The sequence below is a fragment of the Hemibagrus wyckioides genome, linkage group LG28 (genome assembly GCF_019097595.1).
Source record: "Hemibagrus wyckioides isolate EC202008001 linkage group LG28, SWU_Hwy_1.0, whole genome shotgun sequence".
Lineage (NCBI taxonomy): Eukaryota > Metazoa > Chordata > Actinopteri > Siluriformes > Bagridae > Hemibagrus > Hemibagrus wyckioides.
The window spans coordinates 8,402,895-8,421,359 of NC_080737.1; the positions used below are offsets into that span (position 1 = coordinate 8,402,895).

Here is an 18,465-nt window from a genome sequence, read left to right on the forward strand (position 1 = left end):
GCTTTAAAGATCTCTAAACCTCGATTCCAACCAGGGAAGAAGGGTCATCTTTGGTCATTTTCTTTAAAAAATAAAAAAATGTATACTTTTTAACCCCAAAAGCTTGTCTAGCACTAGCTCTGGGATGCGCGTCCGTGATGCTACGTACTACGTAATCATGACAGAAGGTCACGTGTGACGTAGGCGGAGCTACAGACCCAGTGTTTACAAAGAGTGGAGAAGGAGGAGCGCTCTGAAGTTGTTGCGTGTGGAATCACACAAAGTTATGTCTTTGTGTCAGTTTTTTGTTTAAAATGGTCCGTTCGTGTGTGTAGCCTGGATGTAGAAATCGAGACTGCTCAAAAACTTTCCTTTTAAAAATCCTGAGCGATTGAAGCTGCGGTTGCTCGCTCTGCGCCTGGACATCGACACACCCAGACATTCTCCTTCTACCTTTTTGGTAGTAAAGAGAGTTTGACTTATCTGCACTTCCTTAGTCTTTGTAAACACTGGGTCTGTAGCTCCGCCTACGTCACAAGTGACCTTCCGACATGATTATGTAGTGTCGCGGACGTGCATCCCAGAGCTAGTGCTAGACGAGCTTTTCTGGTTAAAAAGTATACAATTTTTAATTTTTCTAAGAAAATGACAAAAGATGACCCTTCTTCCTGGGCTGGGATTGAGGTTTAGAGATCTTTGAAGCTGTATTTTGGAAGTTCACACTTGCAGGCACCACTGAAGTCCACTATATGGAGAAAAATCCTGAAATGTTTTCCTCCAAAACACATCATTTCTTTACAACTGAAGAAAGAAAGACGGCCATCTCGGATGACAAGGGGCTGAGGAAATTATTGCTAAATTATTAGCAATCCCCACTGTCACATATAGCACTCATTTTTGACTCACAAATTCAAGCTACATTCACACACACACACACAGTGATTTTTATCTCTGCAAATCGCCAGTCGCTGCTGTATGAAGTCACAAGTAGGTGTGGCTACTATTGGTTGCCATAGTAACTAGCCTCAACAAATCCGTTTTCTTGCTAAAATTAAAGATTTTCAAGGGAGATTTGGGTTTAGTGTATAACATTCACAGGTGTATATACAGTATGCATCGTATCGTACAGCATGAAGGTGAAGTGGTGTGTGCTCTACTGTCTACTTTGTCGTATCATGAAGACTCGCTGTCTCTAGTATCGCTGGAAGGCACAGATTTTGTTAAAAATGAGGAAACTGGTCACTTTGTTGTGCAAGTCACTGTGTGTGTGAACAGGAGTCCATCATTACATGGACCTCTTTCACGTACACGTTGGTAAAAGTCAGCATTAGTATTGTGTCGTTCATGAATGAATCATTAATATGACTCGGGAGTCGACTCAGAGAGCGATTCGTTCATGTTGTATTGACAGCGCATGCGCAACATCCTATAGGTTCTGTACGGGAAAAATGATCAGATCATGATCTCCTGAGTCATTTATCACGTGACCACTTCCTGGATCGGTATCTTCCAGTCAATAATACTAATGTAATGTATAATATTTAGGGAAAATTATCAAAAGACATGGGCAATGAAGATTTTCTGAAAAATAAAACAGTTCGTATTCCTATCAGTCTCATTTTGGTTGATTTATAGTTTTGTTTCTGTTCTAAATGTGATCAGTGTAAGTAGATGTGTTGAGGTTGTAATTATATTCTGCTGAAATGATTCAATGAGCCGAGTCAGTAAAATGACCCGAACTTCCCATCACTAGTCAGTGTTCCTGTTATGTTGTGTACTGGAGCTTCGAGAAGATAAAGAAACTGTATCAGTGTGTAGCAGAAGCATGTTATTTCATTATTACTAAGTTTACAGTCATAATTATATCAAGCTCTATTGACATGCAGAAATATTTCTGCTACGTCTATTATTTATTGTTCATATCTCAACAATTGCAACAATTATTATAGACGTCCCTTAACACCTCTTCCTTCCTTGCTTTTCGGCTTCCACTGGACCTCGTTTTTCAGCCACAGTTCCTGCCCACGAGAAGCCAGGAGTGAGGAACCAGAACAAATCTGAAGCGCTAAATGATTTTTCAAGATGGTTAACTGGAAAGCTTCAAATCTCCATGAACCCTCTTTTTGCCATCACTAACAATCAGCGTAACCGTGTGAGGTCTTCATGTCCGAGTCCCGTTCCTAGAGTTCTCCAGGATCTGCTGTGTGTTCTGGAGAGTGACCAGCCATCTGAAGCCAGTTCCTGTAGGAGTGAGATGATGTTTATTTAAATTGATCTGAAATACTTTGAGGATGGAAATGCTGATTTAGTGCTGTGAAGCTTTTAAGGACATTTTTTCCCACTAAATCTACAAGACTTTATGACTCAATGATGATATAATTTGGTGTAATAGTAAATACGCATCAATTTGCTGTGTGTGTGTGAGAGAGAGTTTGTTTTTCTCTCAACTTGTTTCATTCAAGCATTCTTCAATTTTCACTTTCTTTAAACGTATATTACCCACAATCCCATTTGTTTGTTAGTGGTGCCACTGAGATTACTTGCGACTCTTGCATTATCTGAATGTAATGAGCGTGATGCGGCAGCGCTTTAATCTTTGTAGCCCGTCCTTTGATAAACCTCTTTACTGAAACTGCAATATCACCGCATTATGACCACTGACAGATGAAGTGAATAAGACTGATGATCTCCTCATCATGGCACCTGTTAGTGTGTGGGATATATTAGGCAGCAGGTGAACATTTTGTCCTCAAAGTTGATGTGTTAGAAGCAAGAAAAATGGACAAGCGTAAGGATTTGAGCGAGTTTGATGAAGGTCTAAATTGTGATGGCTAGACGACTGAATCAGGGCATCTCCAAAACTGCAGCTCTTGTGGGGTGTTCCCGGTCTGCAGTGGTCAGTATCTATCAAAAGTGGTCCAAGGAAGGAACAGTGGTGAACCGGTGACAGGGTCATGGACGGCCAAGACTCATTGATGGACGTGGGGAGCGAAGGCTGGCCCGTGTGATCCGATCCAACAGACGAGCTACTGTTGGTCAAATTGCTGAAGAAGTTAATGCTGGTTCTGATAGAAAGGTGTCAGAATACACAGTGCAGGACGGGTCAGGGCAGCTAAAGGAGGACCAACACAATATTAGGCAGGTGGTCATAATGTTAAGCCTGATCAGTGTTTCTTTAAACTCAGAGTGGATTCAGCTGAAATCTCAAGACAGTAAAATAAACGTGGATTATTATTGTGTCTCTATTTGTTTATTTTCGCTAACAGTGAATATCAACATCACTATTCAGAGTGCACGTGAAGCTATAGCATACTCACTAACCCCGCACACATACCAAACATAAACGTGATTTGGTTGTAATACAGTGTTGTTCTTCTGACCTTCGCAGACATCGAGTCTGAGGAATGATGGCGCCATGATGAGACAGTCTGACCTGATGGGGACCTTATTCCCTGTCTGAGACCAGGAAAAAACGGGGGGGAGGTAAAGCGCATGGGTGCACGTGCGCTAGATAAGGATGCGAATTCTGCATTAAAAAAAGTGCACGAGATGTGAGCAACTTACTGACATTCATCATCATCATCACCATTATTATTATTATTATTATTATCATTATTATCATTGCTGTTGTTGTTGTTGTTTTTCCTTCGGTGTTAGGAATAATTGGGATTAAGCGTCAGAGCATCAGTTTCATGCACCTCTGATCATATTGTGTAAGATTTCAGGCATGCAAGAAAGACCAGGTGACCGACGGGACGAAGGTCAAAAGGCGAAGAAAGTTGAAAGAATGTGTGCGTGTGCGCGAGACAGGTGCCACTTAAGGTCCTACAGTGTTACACTGTCGCGAGATCGGGTGCATAAATACAGCGCGCGCGAAGTTTGAGCATCTTCACTTCTACAGCCATGCAGAGGAACACCGGAGACCGACAGAACTCTCCTAAACACTTCTTCATGTGGCATGACTACCTGGGGCTCAGAGCCATGGTGGCCCGTCTGGCACGCGCGGGTGATCTTGAGCAGCTCCAGTCTTCCTCACAAGAACCTTCCCCCGGGTTCGAGGAGCCCACCTGGTGCCCTGATGCCACACCGGGAACTTCCGGTAGCAATGGCCAGAGCCTCGGACAGAACTTGGAGAGAAGTGTGTGTGGCTTCTGCAAACAGAACGGGGAGAGCGCGGAGATCTACACGACCCACCGGCTGAAAGCGCGCAACGGCCGCGTCCTATGTCCGGTGCTGAGGAACTACGTGTGTCCGATCTGCGGAGCCACCGGGGATACCGCGCACACCCGCCACTACTGCCCCGCGCGCGCGCTCGAGCTCGCGCACCCCCGCTCTGACGTCATCAGCCCTGCGGTGGGACTACAGTACCTGAAGTGTAGAGCTCTCGGTACCGAGGTTTCTGTTCACACCGGCTCCGAGTTCAGTATGTAAATGTATGATAGTGTGTATTTTAACACCGGACATGCCAAATATTTAACTTTTAAGCGGTTCAGGTTATTTTAAAAAACGAGTTTGTAAAGAAGATAAATTGTAAAATAGTTTTATTTTTTTTATAGTTTTGTATAAAGTTATGAAAGATTAAAATGTCGGCATTTTTTGTACATTTTTATATAAAAAAACGCTTGTATTGCAGTTAGAGTTATTATACAAAACGTTATAATTTCTACGTTTCTTTTTCCTTTACCTTATTTATTTTTTTATTTAATTTATTTCATATATATATATATATATATATATATATATTTTACGAAACAGTTCGTGTGAAGCAGTGAAACAAACATGGTGTGTTTTTTGTGCAAAAAAATATATTTTTTTCAATAAATGCTTCAGATGAAAAACTGCGCTCTATGTTTATCTTTATTAAGTGTTCATATAGATCTGCAGGTTTAATTAATGTGATATCATTTTCTCGTTATTACTGATAATGTTGATAATAATGATTTAATAATGATTATTATTAATAATGATTTAAACAGTTTTCTGTTCAGAAATGTTTCTGTAGTTCTAACAGATGTCCACAAGATGGCGGCATGACCCACTGACTGTAACAGTCTCCACAATTACTTCAGTTAAACATCTTTTATCTCAGATTATTATATTATTAAACACTAGATTGTATTATTAAACATTAGATTATGTTATTAAACACTAGACAATGTTATTAAACACTAAGTATTGCTGACGTAAATGAAAATAAAACACATTTCCATCGGTAGCGTACAACGACTGATTAAAAAACAATAGGACTACAAAACCCACAATTCTTCTTCTTCTGGCCCTCCGATTTCCGCTTCCTCCTGACGAACGTTTGTTTCGAGACGCGGGAAAACTTTCAAACAAGTACTTGTATTTGAAGATAATACTTACTTATGGACATTTCCATTTAGTTTATTTGTAGCAGTAATTCGAGTAAATACAGCAAACATCACCGTTTACACTTGCTAACTGGCTAACTCGTGTCCGTACATGTAGCTTGGAGTAACTAGCGTGCCGCTCTGTAGGGCTCGATCCCAAATCTCTCCATAATCCCTCCATTGGTTCACTTGATACGCCACTCTACAGCAGTGGATTGTACACTACGCGTAGTCCACTAGATATCCTATCAGGACACATTTCAGGTTTCTCTGCTTATAGGCAGCGTGAAAGTGTTATTTCCAGGTAGGAATATTTTGCGATATGATTTATATCTTACAGTTCAGAAATTAACATCATTAGAGTTTAAATTTACCTTAAATTCTCACGTTATATCTCTCAGCAGAATATGGCGTCATGTTTGCCTGCTGTCGCTGAGCAGCTGCTGAAAGACCTTCAGAAGACATATTCAGAGAAATCCCAGAGTAAGTAATGACATGATGGAAGTACAGTGTTTGCTCATTGTGTATAAAACACACCCCTAAATACGTAAAGCATGATGTCATGTACTGAATAAGAAAGAAAGGAGACATCCAGGGCATGCTGTTGTAGGACAATAATCAGTGCTCTGATGCAAAGCAATTTCTGGAATTTTGGCAGAAGACCTTATCCAGAGCTACTTCTCATTTTATAGAATGTGAGCATGTGGTCCAGCAGCAGGATCCCGTGCTCTCATTTACGAGGCCCGGGTTCGATTCCCAGGCAGGGAGCTAACCAAGCCTCTGATGAGTTAACTCTCAGCGCCGGTCCCAAGCCCGGGTTAAATGGGAGGGTTGTCACATCGAAATATGTGGACCAAATGATCCCACTGTTGTGACCCCGAACAGGGAGCAGCCGAAAGAACAACAACAACAACATACATGTGAAACAGTTGAGGGTTAAGGGCCCTGCTCAGGGGCACGGCAGTGGCAGCATGGTGGACCTGGGATTTGAACCCACAACCTTCTGATCAGTAATCCAACATCTTAACTACAAAGCTACTGCATCAGTTTGTAAGTCGATTCAAATGTCCACAAACACTTACTTTAGAGCAACGCTTCCTCTTCAGTCTACCAGTTTATCTTTCTTACAGAGAAACCGCAAACTTCTGAAAGAAAACCTACTGAGTGTTAAAAAGTGCTGACAACCGAGACTCCAGAAACGCTTCTTAAGGAGAAAACGTTACTATAACAACAGTTACTAGGGGTTTACAGACACATCAAGGATTCTAGTCGATATAAGTTGGTCCAGAATCCATATAAATATTAGAAAGTTCTCATCAGTAGCTTTTAAACACCACCAAGAGAGACACAGTGGAGGTTTAGCCTACTTTGGAGCTCTCTTACTGCTACTGAGCTCACTCCAAATCACACCTTTATGCACTATTCTATATCATTCAGTACTAAAATAGTGTCGGTAGTATGTTCACACTGAAGTCACAAGTAGAAGTGCACGTGGAAGTTACGTAATGTAAGAGGGGCGGGGCTACCAGGCACTGACGCTGATTGAGAAAAAAACATGTCAAAGATAGACACTCCAAGCATCCTAATATTAATGTCCTTTTAATTAGCCCACTTGAGTGACGTCATTTGCTATCGGCTAACACTTCTGATTAGTATCGTCACTTATCGATCCGTACCGGAAACAAGATTGTTATGCGCATGCGCGAAATTGCTTCCAACAACACATTATATTATTAGTAGCAACAGTATTATAAATACCTGCCGTATAAATAAACTGCCCTAAATCGTTTTTCCATGTATAGTATTTTTTATTCAAATTTTCTGATGCTAATATTGTATCGTAGCGCATCCCAAACGATTATAAAACTGCAGAATCAGCAGAAAATGACTGTATAATACACCTGTATTGTAGTGTACAGAAAATTATTCAAGCCCTCCTGTCCAATCAGATTCGAGGATTCGACAGCGCTTGGGTATTAAACCATATTATGTAAATATTCTGTTTAATTCTTAAATCTGATTGGCTCCTCCTAACACCACGCCTCTTCTATTCATTATGTAAACTACAGTGACGATTGTAATCGTTTGTTTCCTATGTAGCTCACTGCACAGTGAAATCACGTGACCGGTGCCGTTTACATGGCAGTTATGATGATTTATAACATTAATAAGCAAAAAAAAAAAAAAATATTGTGATTAGTGTTCGTTGATGGCTATAGTGCAGTTTCTAAAAGTGACACAAGGTGGAGGCACAGCCATCAAACTCCCGCTTCCAGACACTGACAGGATCCAACTGTCTGGTTAATTTGTGTCTGTGGATCTGTCCATTACTCTAAACACCAAATACACAATCTGTGTAACACAGTGTGAGTTTCAGCTAGACAACATTTCCCTGTTATGCTCACTGAATACCTTAGTGTTTACAATTTTTAGGAAAGAAGACTTTAATGAAGGATGGTGAAGCATAAATATAAACTAAACCGTTGTTTATGCTTGTCGCCATGGTTACATTACACTTATTAATAGGATGAATTAAAGTGATTTGTCTCGCACTGCATTTCATTCATCTCTTGTGCTGAATACAACATTGCTCTGAAAGAAATGATCACAAATGTTGAACTTTCAGCCAATCACAAGTGAGTATTTTCCACGCAAGGGTTTATGGCTGCTCTAAAAATAGAGCAGATGACGCCGAAGTGCTCTGAAACAGAAAATGCCCGTCCCTGGTTGTGGTTTTTGGGGGAAATCTCTAACCATTTCTCCAGCCTTAATGATGTTACAGCGTTGAGATTGGCTCTCACACTGTGGATTTGTCTGATGCTTTATTAGTCATGTACTAGTCATGTACAGATAACTGTACTACACCAGGGTGGGTTTTTTTTCCTCTACACCTCAGGCCGTATGCCCCGAGAGGAGGGGATGGAAAGTTTGACTCTCAGAACTAACCTATAAGTGACCTCTAACATATAAATGAAAATTCACCCTGAAGTATTTGTGGTGGGTTTAGAGATGTTGAGGTATATTTCAGTGCCTTGAAGTTCTCCTGGGAAGTTCGTATTTACGTGTTGGGAAGTCGTAATTGCGATGTCAGATACATTCAGGTCACTTTGGTGGCAGTGAGATAGAGGCGATCTTTCTTATAATTAACTACAAAATGCTCTTAATTAACTACAAAAAAATACAACAAAATGTACAAATAATATACATCAGGTGTTTAATCAAATTCTAAAGCCACTGTAAATATTATTACTGTTATATATTTAGCAATTTTCTTGTCTTTCGATAACTTGATGCATAAACTGAATGCATAATAAAATCACATAATGTAATCAGCTTCTTAGACCGGAATTCAGTTTCAACAAAGTTTACAGATCACCATGGCCTCCTGACACGCCCACTAATTATGGAAACTCAAAGAAAATCCAGAATTTCCCACTCGTAAGTACGACTTTGCAGTGACGTTCATGTGCAACTCATCCGTACGATCTTTTTGCTTTAAGTTGAAGGCACTAATTATTATTTTTAAGACAAATGAGAATAGAATGATCAGACACACCAACCGTTCACGTCATGACATTGTTGATAATCTTAGGATTAAAGTTGAAGCTTTGGTAAACTGATCTGTTTGAGAAGAGAGAGCTAGACAGGCTGAAACACTAAAGCACCGCCGCATCACTCTTTTTATGTAGCTATGAAGCGAGGGTTAAATCCCACTGGCACCAACATTAGCAAGCATTCAAACGGAATGGTGGGGAATATAGGTAACTAAATATAGATTTAGATTTGCATTAAAAATCATTTTGGATGCCGTTGAAGATTAACTTGCAAGGCTTTCAGGGTGAAGGTCAGATTACGTACTTTCAAATCAATACACAATATTTTGTTTTTTACCGGGAAAAAAAAAGCACTTCTTTACGAGCACCAACCCAGCAACAAGGGAAGGAAACAGTTCATTACCTTTTTTCCTGAAAGTGTGAGAAAGCAATCTGTTCCCACAGCTGGGTGTCAAATATTGTGACTGGCTGAACCTATCATGTTACTTCCCACGTCACATTTCAGAGAGGTTCGAGATGGTGAAAATCCGAGCGATTGCTAGATACATGGAACGAGGAGCGCGTTTAACAAGTGTGCACGAGTCTACATTTCGCTTTCAGATAGAAGTTTCTAGAATCCATCGAAAGCCTTCTTCTGTACTACAGACTGAACAGTTAAATAAATAAATACATCTTGTCTCGTGTATACAGAAGAGATATGAACCTGTGCAGATGATTTGTGAGTCGGAAGAAACTGGTCTGTAAAAAGTACAAACAACATGAGTGAAAATGATCAACTGAAATGGGCTAAAATTTGTAGGAAGAACAAAGAGAGAGAGAGAGTGCATGAGAGAACTATAATGAACAAAATGCACCCACAGTTAGAGGGAAACATAAAGATCAACACAAGTAACAACAAATCGTCCGGTTGGTTATACCCTCATACAGGCTGCAAAGGCTAATCACAGCAGTCAGATAGACCATGATGCAATTTTCAGGCTGAAAACCAAATAATCACATAGCTGCAGGGAACACGGTTAAAACGGATCACGTGTACAGAGAGGAACATGTGACAGGACACTCGGAGGGAGACGTACAGCACACAAACATCGCAGAAAGCCTCAGGGCTTCCTGTCTTTGAGGTTAGTTTTTTTTTTTTTAACGCGAGGAACATGTTTGCTCTTTGTCGGCTGCTCCATGTTGCCGTCGTTCACCGATGCGTTAAGGCTTCATGCTTTTAGAGGTGACATTTTAATGACGGGACAAACAAATTCCCAAGTCAATTAAACACCATTAAAGGCCATGATCAGCAAGTGGAGAAAATGCTTCAAAGAAGCAAAAGAAGAGAACTCGTGAGGGAGGCTGGCAAGAGATGTACACCGACATTAAAGGGAATATCTGGCGAGTACGGGCCAGTCCCTGTATATGACAACAAACCTTTACGTGTCTGGGTGATGGGGTAGAGTGGTGAGACACTTTCTCATGAAAAATGAAAACTTTGCATAAACCACCCCATATTGGTCTGATGAGACCATGATGGAACTTGGCGTTCGGCACTAAGACGCCTGATCACTCAAAGGACATCAAGCCCACAGTGAAGCATGGTGGTGGTAGCATTCAGTAGTGCTGCTGCTCTTCAGCAGGGACCAATCATGGATAGCTACAAATACCAATCTGTTTCAACAGGAATCTTTTTAGATGGGTAAAGAAAAGTGGGTGAGCCATAACAGTGGATGAAGACCACATGAACTTCCTTGGTCTGTCATGTTTGGGTGAATCTGGGCCTCAGGTTCCTGTTCTTGTCTGAGCCTGATGTGATCTTCTGCTGTTGTAGTTCATCCAAATCAAGGTTTGAGATGCTTTTCTGCACGCTTTATAGACTTGCGGTCAGCTCAGACCAGACTGGTGATTCTCCAGTAAGCTCTCACATCACTGAACACAGTGTTTCAGCCTGCAGACTCTCTGCTCACAGGATGTTTTTTGTTTTTCACACGTACAGTATAAACTCTAGAGACAGTTGTTTGTGAAGATTCCAGTAGATCAGCAGTTTCTGAAACCAGCCCTCGTCCACAGTTAAAGTCAGATCATCAGTCTGATCATCTTTCATCCTGCAGACCCTGTACAAGTCATTATATCCAATCTGGCCATTTTCCTCGGACCCTGTCTCATCAGCAAGTCACTTAAAGAACAGTTCCTCACTCTGTTTTTTCCCTCATTGATATTTAAACCTGAATATGCTTTTGCATCATAAACTATTACTCATTGTTTTTTTTTTCCTTTTCTTTCTATTCCCTTCTAGTCCCTGATGAGCTCCTTATAGCGTGAGTATTTATTTACCTTATTATTTTTGGTCTGTTTATCTCGTTTTCTTGACCGCTGTGTAATTCCACATAAATGATGTAATTATACCCATTTTTGTGATCTCGATCACGCTAATTTGATTCCACCGAACATGAACTGCCACACGTCTTATCATGCTTCACGCAGTAGTTCCAGTATTAATCTCAAAACCAGGGCTTTTCCAAGGCTGCTTATTTTCCCAGCGCCGATGGCCTTGTTCCAAATGTTATTTTCTGAATAAAAGCAACCCCGAGAAGCCTCAGTAGCCATCATCCTGCAGCACCCAAAGGGAAAATTAAGCCAAACAAACATCATGATTACTGCTAGCAGATATTGCGTGGCATTTTGTGGTGGCTAAGAGACAGAAGGTGGACAAATAGGAAACTCTTTGCGGTTCGAGAGTGCCATCTTTCTGCCACTGTAAAAGTCATCTTGGCACTTAGCTCCGACAGACACTGGTTTGTGGTCGGATCAACCGAGTCGTTATACCTAATGGAAAGAAAAAATGATCACATGAATATCAGAGCTTACGCCCGTTTGTCTACACCGCACTGATCATAATGAAAGGAACTTTTTTTTGTTGTTTTCTTTTTATCGTGCTGGCCGTGTTCTCTAAAACTTACCTTGTTGTCGTATAATTAGAGTTCCCAATTATGGACGTTTATGGTCAGATTTTTTTTCTCTGTCATTCTGCTCAGCTTTTACTAACTGTGTCTGACTGTAAACCACCAGGATGCAAAACTGCTCTCTGAGGTGTGCAACAGATGCTCTATTTTCAGACGCTTCCTGTTTGCTCGGAGCTTGATTGTTTCTGAGGTTTGAGGTTAATGATTGTAACGTGAATCTTGTAGTTTCGTTGCTCGTTGTATGATAAAGTTTTAACCTCCATTTATCTGCTATTTCACCCAGATAGAGAAAGATGTTAGGCTTAAACTTCCTGCAAATTCGAGTTAAAATGATGAGCTTGTTTTTTTTTTGGAGCTGAGCTCTGCAGTCCTTAATTCAGTGACGTCATGTGTTTTAGTGTACTTCCTCTATGTTTGTATCACTGTATTTGTCTCTCTGTATCAGGCTGAGGTTTATATTTGGCTCCTGCACCCTGCAGGCGTTGGACCTGGTTGATCAGCGAGCTGTAACACGTGTGTCCTCACCCAGCGGCAGAGTTGTGTTCCAGGTACAAAATCCTTCATAGTCTCCAGGGAATTTTTATTCCCTCTTGCTTTTCAAAAACACTTATGGTGCTTTTATTTATTTATTTATTTATTTATTTATTTATTTATTTATTTGGGGATAAATAAGAAGAGTTTTTTTGTTTGCTTGTCTATCTATCTATCTATCTATCTATCTATCTATCTATCTATCTATCTATCTGTCTGTCTGTCTGTCTGTCTGTGTCTGTCTATCTATCTATCTATCTATCTATCTATCTATCTATCTATCTATCTATCTATCTATCTATCTATCTATCTATTTATCTAATTTAATTAAATATACCAGTCTCTCTCCTAATTGATGGAACTTGTTCTGTTCTATTTTCTTTCTTTCTTTCTTTCTTTCTTTCTTTCTTCCTTTCTTTCTTTCTTTCTTTCTTTCTTTCTTTCTTTTGATGGAACACCAGATTTTCTAAATAGTTTTTTTTATTGTTTTTTTTTTATCCTCTATGGACAAACTGACACAAAAGACAAATACAGCCTTCTTTAAAATGAAAGTGTACTGGAATAAATAGTTCTGTTCACAGCCATTTTATTACAACAAAAAGAGAGATTTTTTTGGTCCACCATTTTATTTTATTTAGTACGAATTTACTATTTAATATTTTAAGAAAATGTAAACATTTTAATTGTCACATTTAAGCATTTTAAATGTGAACATTTAATGTCTGTTTTATTTTACTTGAATTTTTTATTTATTTATTTATTTATTTATTTATTTATTTATTTATTATTTTATCATTACTTTTTTTCCTTGTTTTTTTTTTATGTTTCGTTTCTTTGCTGGCCGGTCTCACATCCCCCTACACCAGTTTTTTTGCCCTAGACCCAAGCAGGATGAGACTGAGACTGTGTGTGTTTGTTTTTGTGTTGGTGTGTGTGTGTGTCATCCCTTCTTCCCCATGATTATCACTTAGACCACAGTGGTTCATAAAAACCATTCACTCTCCATCCACCACTTTTTTTCCACCCTACTTGCTTCATTGTGCTTGGCATTCAGTGGTCAGTGAGACAAATTTCCCCTAAACGCCCACTGCTGGACTTTTAAATAAATAAAAAAAACACAATATATGTGAAAAAAGAGCTGTTAGAAAAAATGCAGTGATCTAATCTCTTTGTTCATCATAAAACTAAAGCTTTTATTTTTGGTTGGCTAGAAATCTGACGCATGTCTTTGAGCAAAACCGTTGTGATTAATCCGACAAAAATCCCGTGAGTATCATCCTGAAGAGTTTCTGTGTGCTATGTACGCTCTTCTCGTGTACTATTTTGCAACAAAGTGAAGTCCATGCTCAAGGCAGTGTGATGTGTTAACTGTCTGTGAAAGCTGCCTGTCCAACAAGAGACACATGATTCGCTGCAGAAAACAGCACTTTAATTTCTGGAATTTTCTTTTTTCTGCAACAGATGTTTCATTGTGAATATTCATCCTTAAACACGGTATTACAAATCTCATATACTATAGTGATAGAAATACTGAATCAAACTCTCTACAAATGTAACCCCAACATCAGCAATAGGTATGTTTATCTTATTAATAAATATTTGGCCCAGTTTTATATATTTTTCACGTAACTAAATGATCTGCCTACAGTTTATAAGGTTGATATGGTACACTCTGAGGCTCCTCTGATCAAATTTTGATGCATAGGTACTTTATATTTATTTAAACAAAAGGAAAAAATCGTAATGTTTGCAAATGTGGACATCCTTTCAATTTTAAAGCCGCAGAACTTAATTAGCTAGGCTTTAATTAACTCATTAGGACTGGTTAGGGTGAATTTCTGATTCTTTAGAGCCTTGTGCTAAAACTTGTAAAACTTAAATATTTATATATATATATATATATATATATATATATATATATATATATATATATATATATATATATATATATATATATATATATATTAACAAAAACACTAAATACAAGAAATTCAGAAATGCCAGTTAAGGTAGACTGTGGAAGCTGGGACAAGATCATAATAAAGAAAAAAAAAACTGAGTTACGGGAAAAATTTACATGACCAGTGTAGTGACCAGACCAGACAGGATGCGGTCAGAATGATATCTGAGGGATGGTGACTGAAATCAATGGAAGTCTCTCTAACAGCTCACAGGAGACGAGTCTCCTAGAACCTCGCCGTCTCAGTCCCTATTCCCCTGAGACTTCTCTGAGGTTCCTGTGTTACCGTTAACCAGGATAACTAAATAAGGACCAGACATGGGCTGTTTTACAGCAGGACGAGATAAAGACCACACTCAGTTCGGCACGTCCCCTTCTGGGGGAAATCTAGCAGGATTAAAATTCAAATTGAGCCATAAACAAAGGCGCAGTGACAAGCGGAGTCCCTTCAGGACAAATTCAGCATCTTTTAAGGAAAGATAACTATCAGTAAACCGAGAGTTGCCATTTTGGGCTGACCAGATGGCCCTGTTATGCATATGTCTGTCACATATAGCAGACTATAAGATTATATTCTGGAAATTATATTTCCTGACCCTGTATGGTGATGGAAACGTCTGTCTGACCCACATTTCTGACTGCTCTGTTCTGACCAGTAAGAACCAAATTTCAGTCACGTCCTAAAAAAATCTGCCGCAATTGAACTTGATAATGGACCCAAGTGAATATTTCTAATAATAAGTAACTGTTGCAGTAAGATGAAGAGTATCATATTTGTTTATGTATGTAAATTGTTGTATATTGTATATGTATGTAAATTATTGTATATGTATGTAAATCATCATGTAGAAGTCAAATCATCTCGGTCTATTTCGACCAGCTACGTTTTAATTAAAGGTCGTATACACTCAGGTCAGTTTGAGTGCCTTAGTTATATATTAGCCTTCAGCCTTTAATTATATTTGAATTAAGAATACAGTGATACAGGCACGGATTTGCCTTTCAATCTCATTGCGTTCCCACTGCCCTCTGCCTGTACCCTGTATATCACTGTGACCTTCACATGAATGTGGAAATTAGAGGCTATCGGCGGGTTTTGGCCGAGTGGTTGATTATGCTAGACGTTGACGGGGAACACGAAGCTACTTACACTTCCCTTGAATATATGCCACTTTGTTTGGATATGATGAAAGAAAGACATTTTATTTTATTCGTTTATTTTGGTTGGTTTTATGGAGTTTTTCAGATTGTCTGAAATATCATGCCCTGTAGCAACAGGCGAGCGACTCCATGGACGATTTGATGGGGATATTTGTATTTACTACAGTCATAAAGGTCGTATACACTCAGGTCAGTTTGAGTGGCTTAGTTATATATTAGCCTTCACCTTTTAATTATATATGAATTAAGAATACAGTGACACAGGCACGGATTTGCCTTTCAAAGCAGTAGAACTGAGTGTGTATTAACAGAGTTAAAGTTTCCCTCAGACACTAGAATTCAGGGAGTTAATTTCGAGACGTTCCCAAGCCAACTGTAAAATGTTTTCTCTCCAGAGAGTCCTGGGTTTACCCCCGGGGTCACTGTCCAGTGGGATCCGCCTAATAGCGTCCTAGTGTGAGCTGACCAGGGGGCATCTCGTGCAAAGGAACCTTGTTTCCTCCCCATATATTCTTTTTTTATTAACTGTTTGCGTCTATATGTAAGGAAATGTTGACTGAACAGACGGATTTGTTTGACCTCTAGCTTCACCTCAAGGGAATGGTACAGGACACTTCAGTCCTTTTCTTTTTACCTGCTCCTCCTCACCCCTGAGCTCTCTTTGTCTATCTCTATTCAAACCCCTGTCTCCTCCATCATCCACACAAAAATATATGCCTCTTTTCGTCGGCATGTAAACTAATTTATTATTATTTATTACTGAACACGTACAGTAAAGATTTACAGAGGTCATAAACCACAGACATCACTAAACATTTCTTCTTCTTAAACTGTTCAACATTGCTGTCGCTTTCTACACCCAACATCATCACCTGCTGATTTTCACATATTTCATAACCATTACATTGAGAAACCAAGGCAAGAGGCAGAGCTCAAGTGACCTTTCGTAACCTTCTACAGAGGACGTGTTTTAATGCCGGGAAGCTCTGGCGTCCTTTATTTCCGCTCATCAAAAATGCATAGTGATTCCCTAAAGCTCGGTGACCTTACAGTATTATAGGGCAGAGGCCAATACTGCTGTAATAAGCATATAATTAGGTCTTGAGCCGTTCATAAAATACAGTCTATATATATTTAAAAGCTGTACAGTGACCCTTAATAATCGTCAAACTGCTTTTAAAATGAATTTTTCACTGTGTGTGTGTGTGTGTGCAGTAATCATTCCTGTGGAGAAGAGTCATTAGTGTAAATATTACCCATTTTAAAATGTGAGCAATTTGAAATACAGGAACTTCTCTCCACCTTACCGACAGGGTTTCCTCTCTCTGAGAAAACAAAAACACCACTTTTTGTAAAAGAGGATCTTGAAGCTCGTCTTGAGTATATCAATATTTCCTGTGACTGACTGATGTTTCCTGTGACGTGGGTAGATGGGCTAAATTAATGATGGTGTTAAGAGCAGTGGTGTCAGTGCTCATGCACACAGTCTCACCATATCTCTGTTACTGTTTATTGCACTGCTTTCCAACTTGCATTAAGTGTGGATGACTTGGATTCGATTAGGAGCAGGTGTAAATAGCAATGCCTTACACACAGCAGCTCTTGATGGTAAATGAGTTTACTCAGCTTCTCTTTGCCTGTGTGTGTTTTATCTTGTGCTAGACACACCAGAGCAGACATTTGAATATACCTTGTGACTATTTGAATTTCCATCCCAGAGACCTACAACACTTCAGTCAGCATTATTGATCATCGCATCATCCAGTCGACACACACGCTTTAAGATCTCCTATGAGAATTAAAAAAAAGTACTTTTGGCTTTTGCACTTTGCGCTGCATGTGTGCTGATAAAAAGAGCGTGTACGCGACCCACATTGTATCCGACGGTATTTATATTTAGTCCCTTTCACCCAGAATAATAGAATAATTTTTTTTTTTTCATGTCTCAGACTCTGAGGGGAAGAGATTTCATTAATATCTCATTTCACTTGTCATCCTGTATGAGGATCAGTGAGCCTAATAACAAGCTGCCCCTGGGCCAGCATGCAGCTGTGCCCACTTCCCAATCTCATTGCGTTCCCACTGCCCTCTGCCTGTACCCTGTATATCACTCTGACCTTCGCATGAATGTGGAAATTAGAGGCTATAGGCGGGTCTTGGCCGAGGGTTGATTGTGGTTGATCATGCTGGACGTTGACAGGGAAAAAACGAAGCTACTTACACTTCCCTTGAATATATGCCACTTTGTTTGGGTATGATGAAAGAAAGACATTCCATTTTATTCATTTATTTTTGGTTGGTTCTATGGAGTTTTTCAGATGCCCCGTAGCAACAGGCGAGCGACTCCATGGACGATTCGATAGAAGATGGGGATGTTTGTATTCACTACAATCCTAAAGTAAACATTACAGACCTTATTTTAAAGTCTATTTGAATATCGCCTGTGTTCGAGGTCCTCGATTCACTCAAATGAAAAACGTTTCCTACCTTCTAGTCAACGATCAAGATAAAAAGAGGAAGTTGCTGCTATGATATTACTGATATGGTGATGTATTAAATAGCACCAGTAGAAGATGTCTGTGTGGTATAACTTGGCTGCCCATTTACTTAATAACAAGTTCACAAAACAAAACACACAAGTCGGAACTGAATAGCAAACAGATATGAAATGTAGGAAGTGCTGCAACTTCCTAAGCTAAATTCTAAACTCACAGCAAATGCTTTGTACACTTGTTTGGCATTGCTGCATTATTACTTCAAGATCTTTCCATAAACCCAGTCATGCTGTTTCTTAATACTTGGTACAATACTTGGTGTAAAACATTTAATCAAGTCCATCTGAGTGTTGTCTGAACATGTAGTTTAGTGGAAGAGATAGGAATCAAGGAAATTTAATATCCAAAGTTGAAATGTTTTGAATGTTCAGGATATTAAACATGTCCCTACTTTGTTTTAAATGTCTACAAAACCTTTATGTCTAG

At 39.4% G+C, this 18,465-nt stretch overlaps 2 protein-coding genes across 2 annotated transcripts in view; both read left to right on the top strand.

Annotated features, from left to right (window-relative positions):
* Positions 1 to 2,416: 2,416 nt before the first annotated feature.
* Positions 2,417 to 4,600, top strand: nanos2 (nanos homolog 2). The gene has a single exon (XM_058383642.1). The coding sequence runs from the start codon at positions 3,883 to 3,885 to the stop codon at positions 4,408 to 4,410; it is 528 nt and encodes a 175-aa protein (XP_058239625.1). The 5' UTR covers positions 2,417 to 3,882; the 3' UTR covers positions 4,411 to 4,600.
* A 670-nt stretch (positions 4,601 to 5,270) lies between these two features.
* zswim7 (zinc finger, SWIM-type containing 7) overlaps positions 5,271 to 18,465 on the top strand; it is a 28,164-nt gene continuing 14,969 nt past the window's right edge. Inside the window, exons 1-4 of the mRNA XM_058383643.1 lie at positions 5,271 to 5,637; positions 5,735 to 5,816; positions 11,166 to 11,187; positions 12,278 to 12,380. Coding sequence (XP_058239626.1) covers positions 5,741 to 5,816; positions 11,166 to 11,187; positions 12,278 to 12,380 — 201 coding nt within the window. The 5' untranslated portion in view covers positions 5,271 to 5,637; positions 5,735 to 5,740. The remainder of the gene's footprint in view (positions 5,638 to 5,734; positions 5,817 to 11,165; positions 11,188 to 12,277; positions 12,381 to 18,465) is intronic.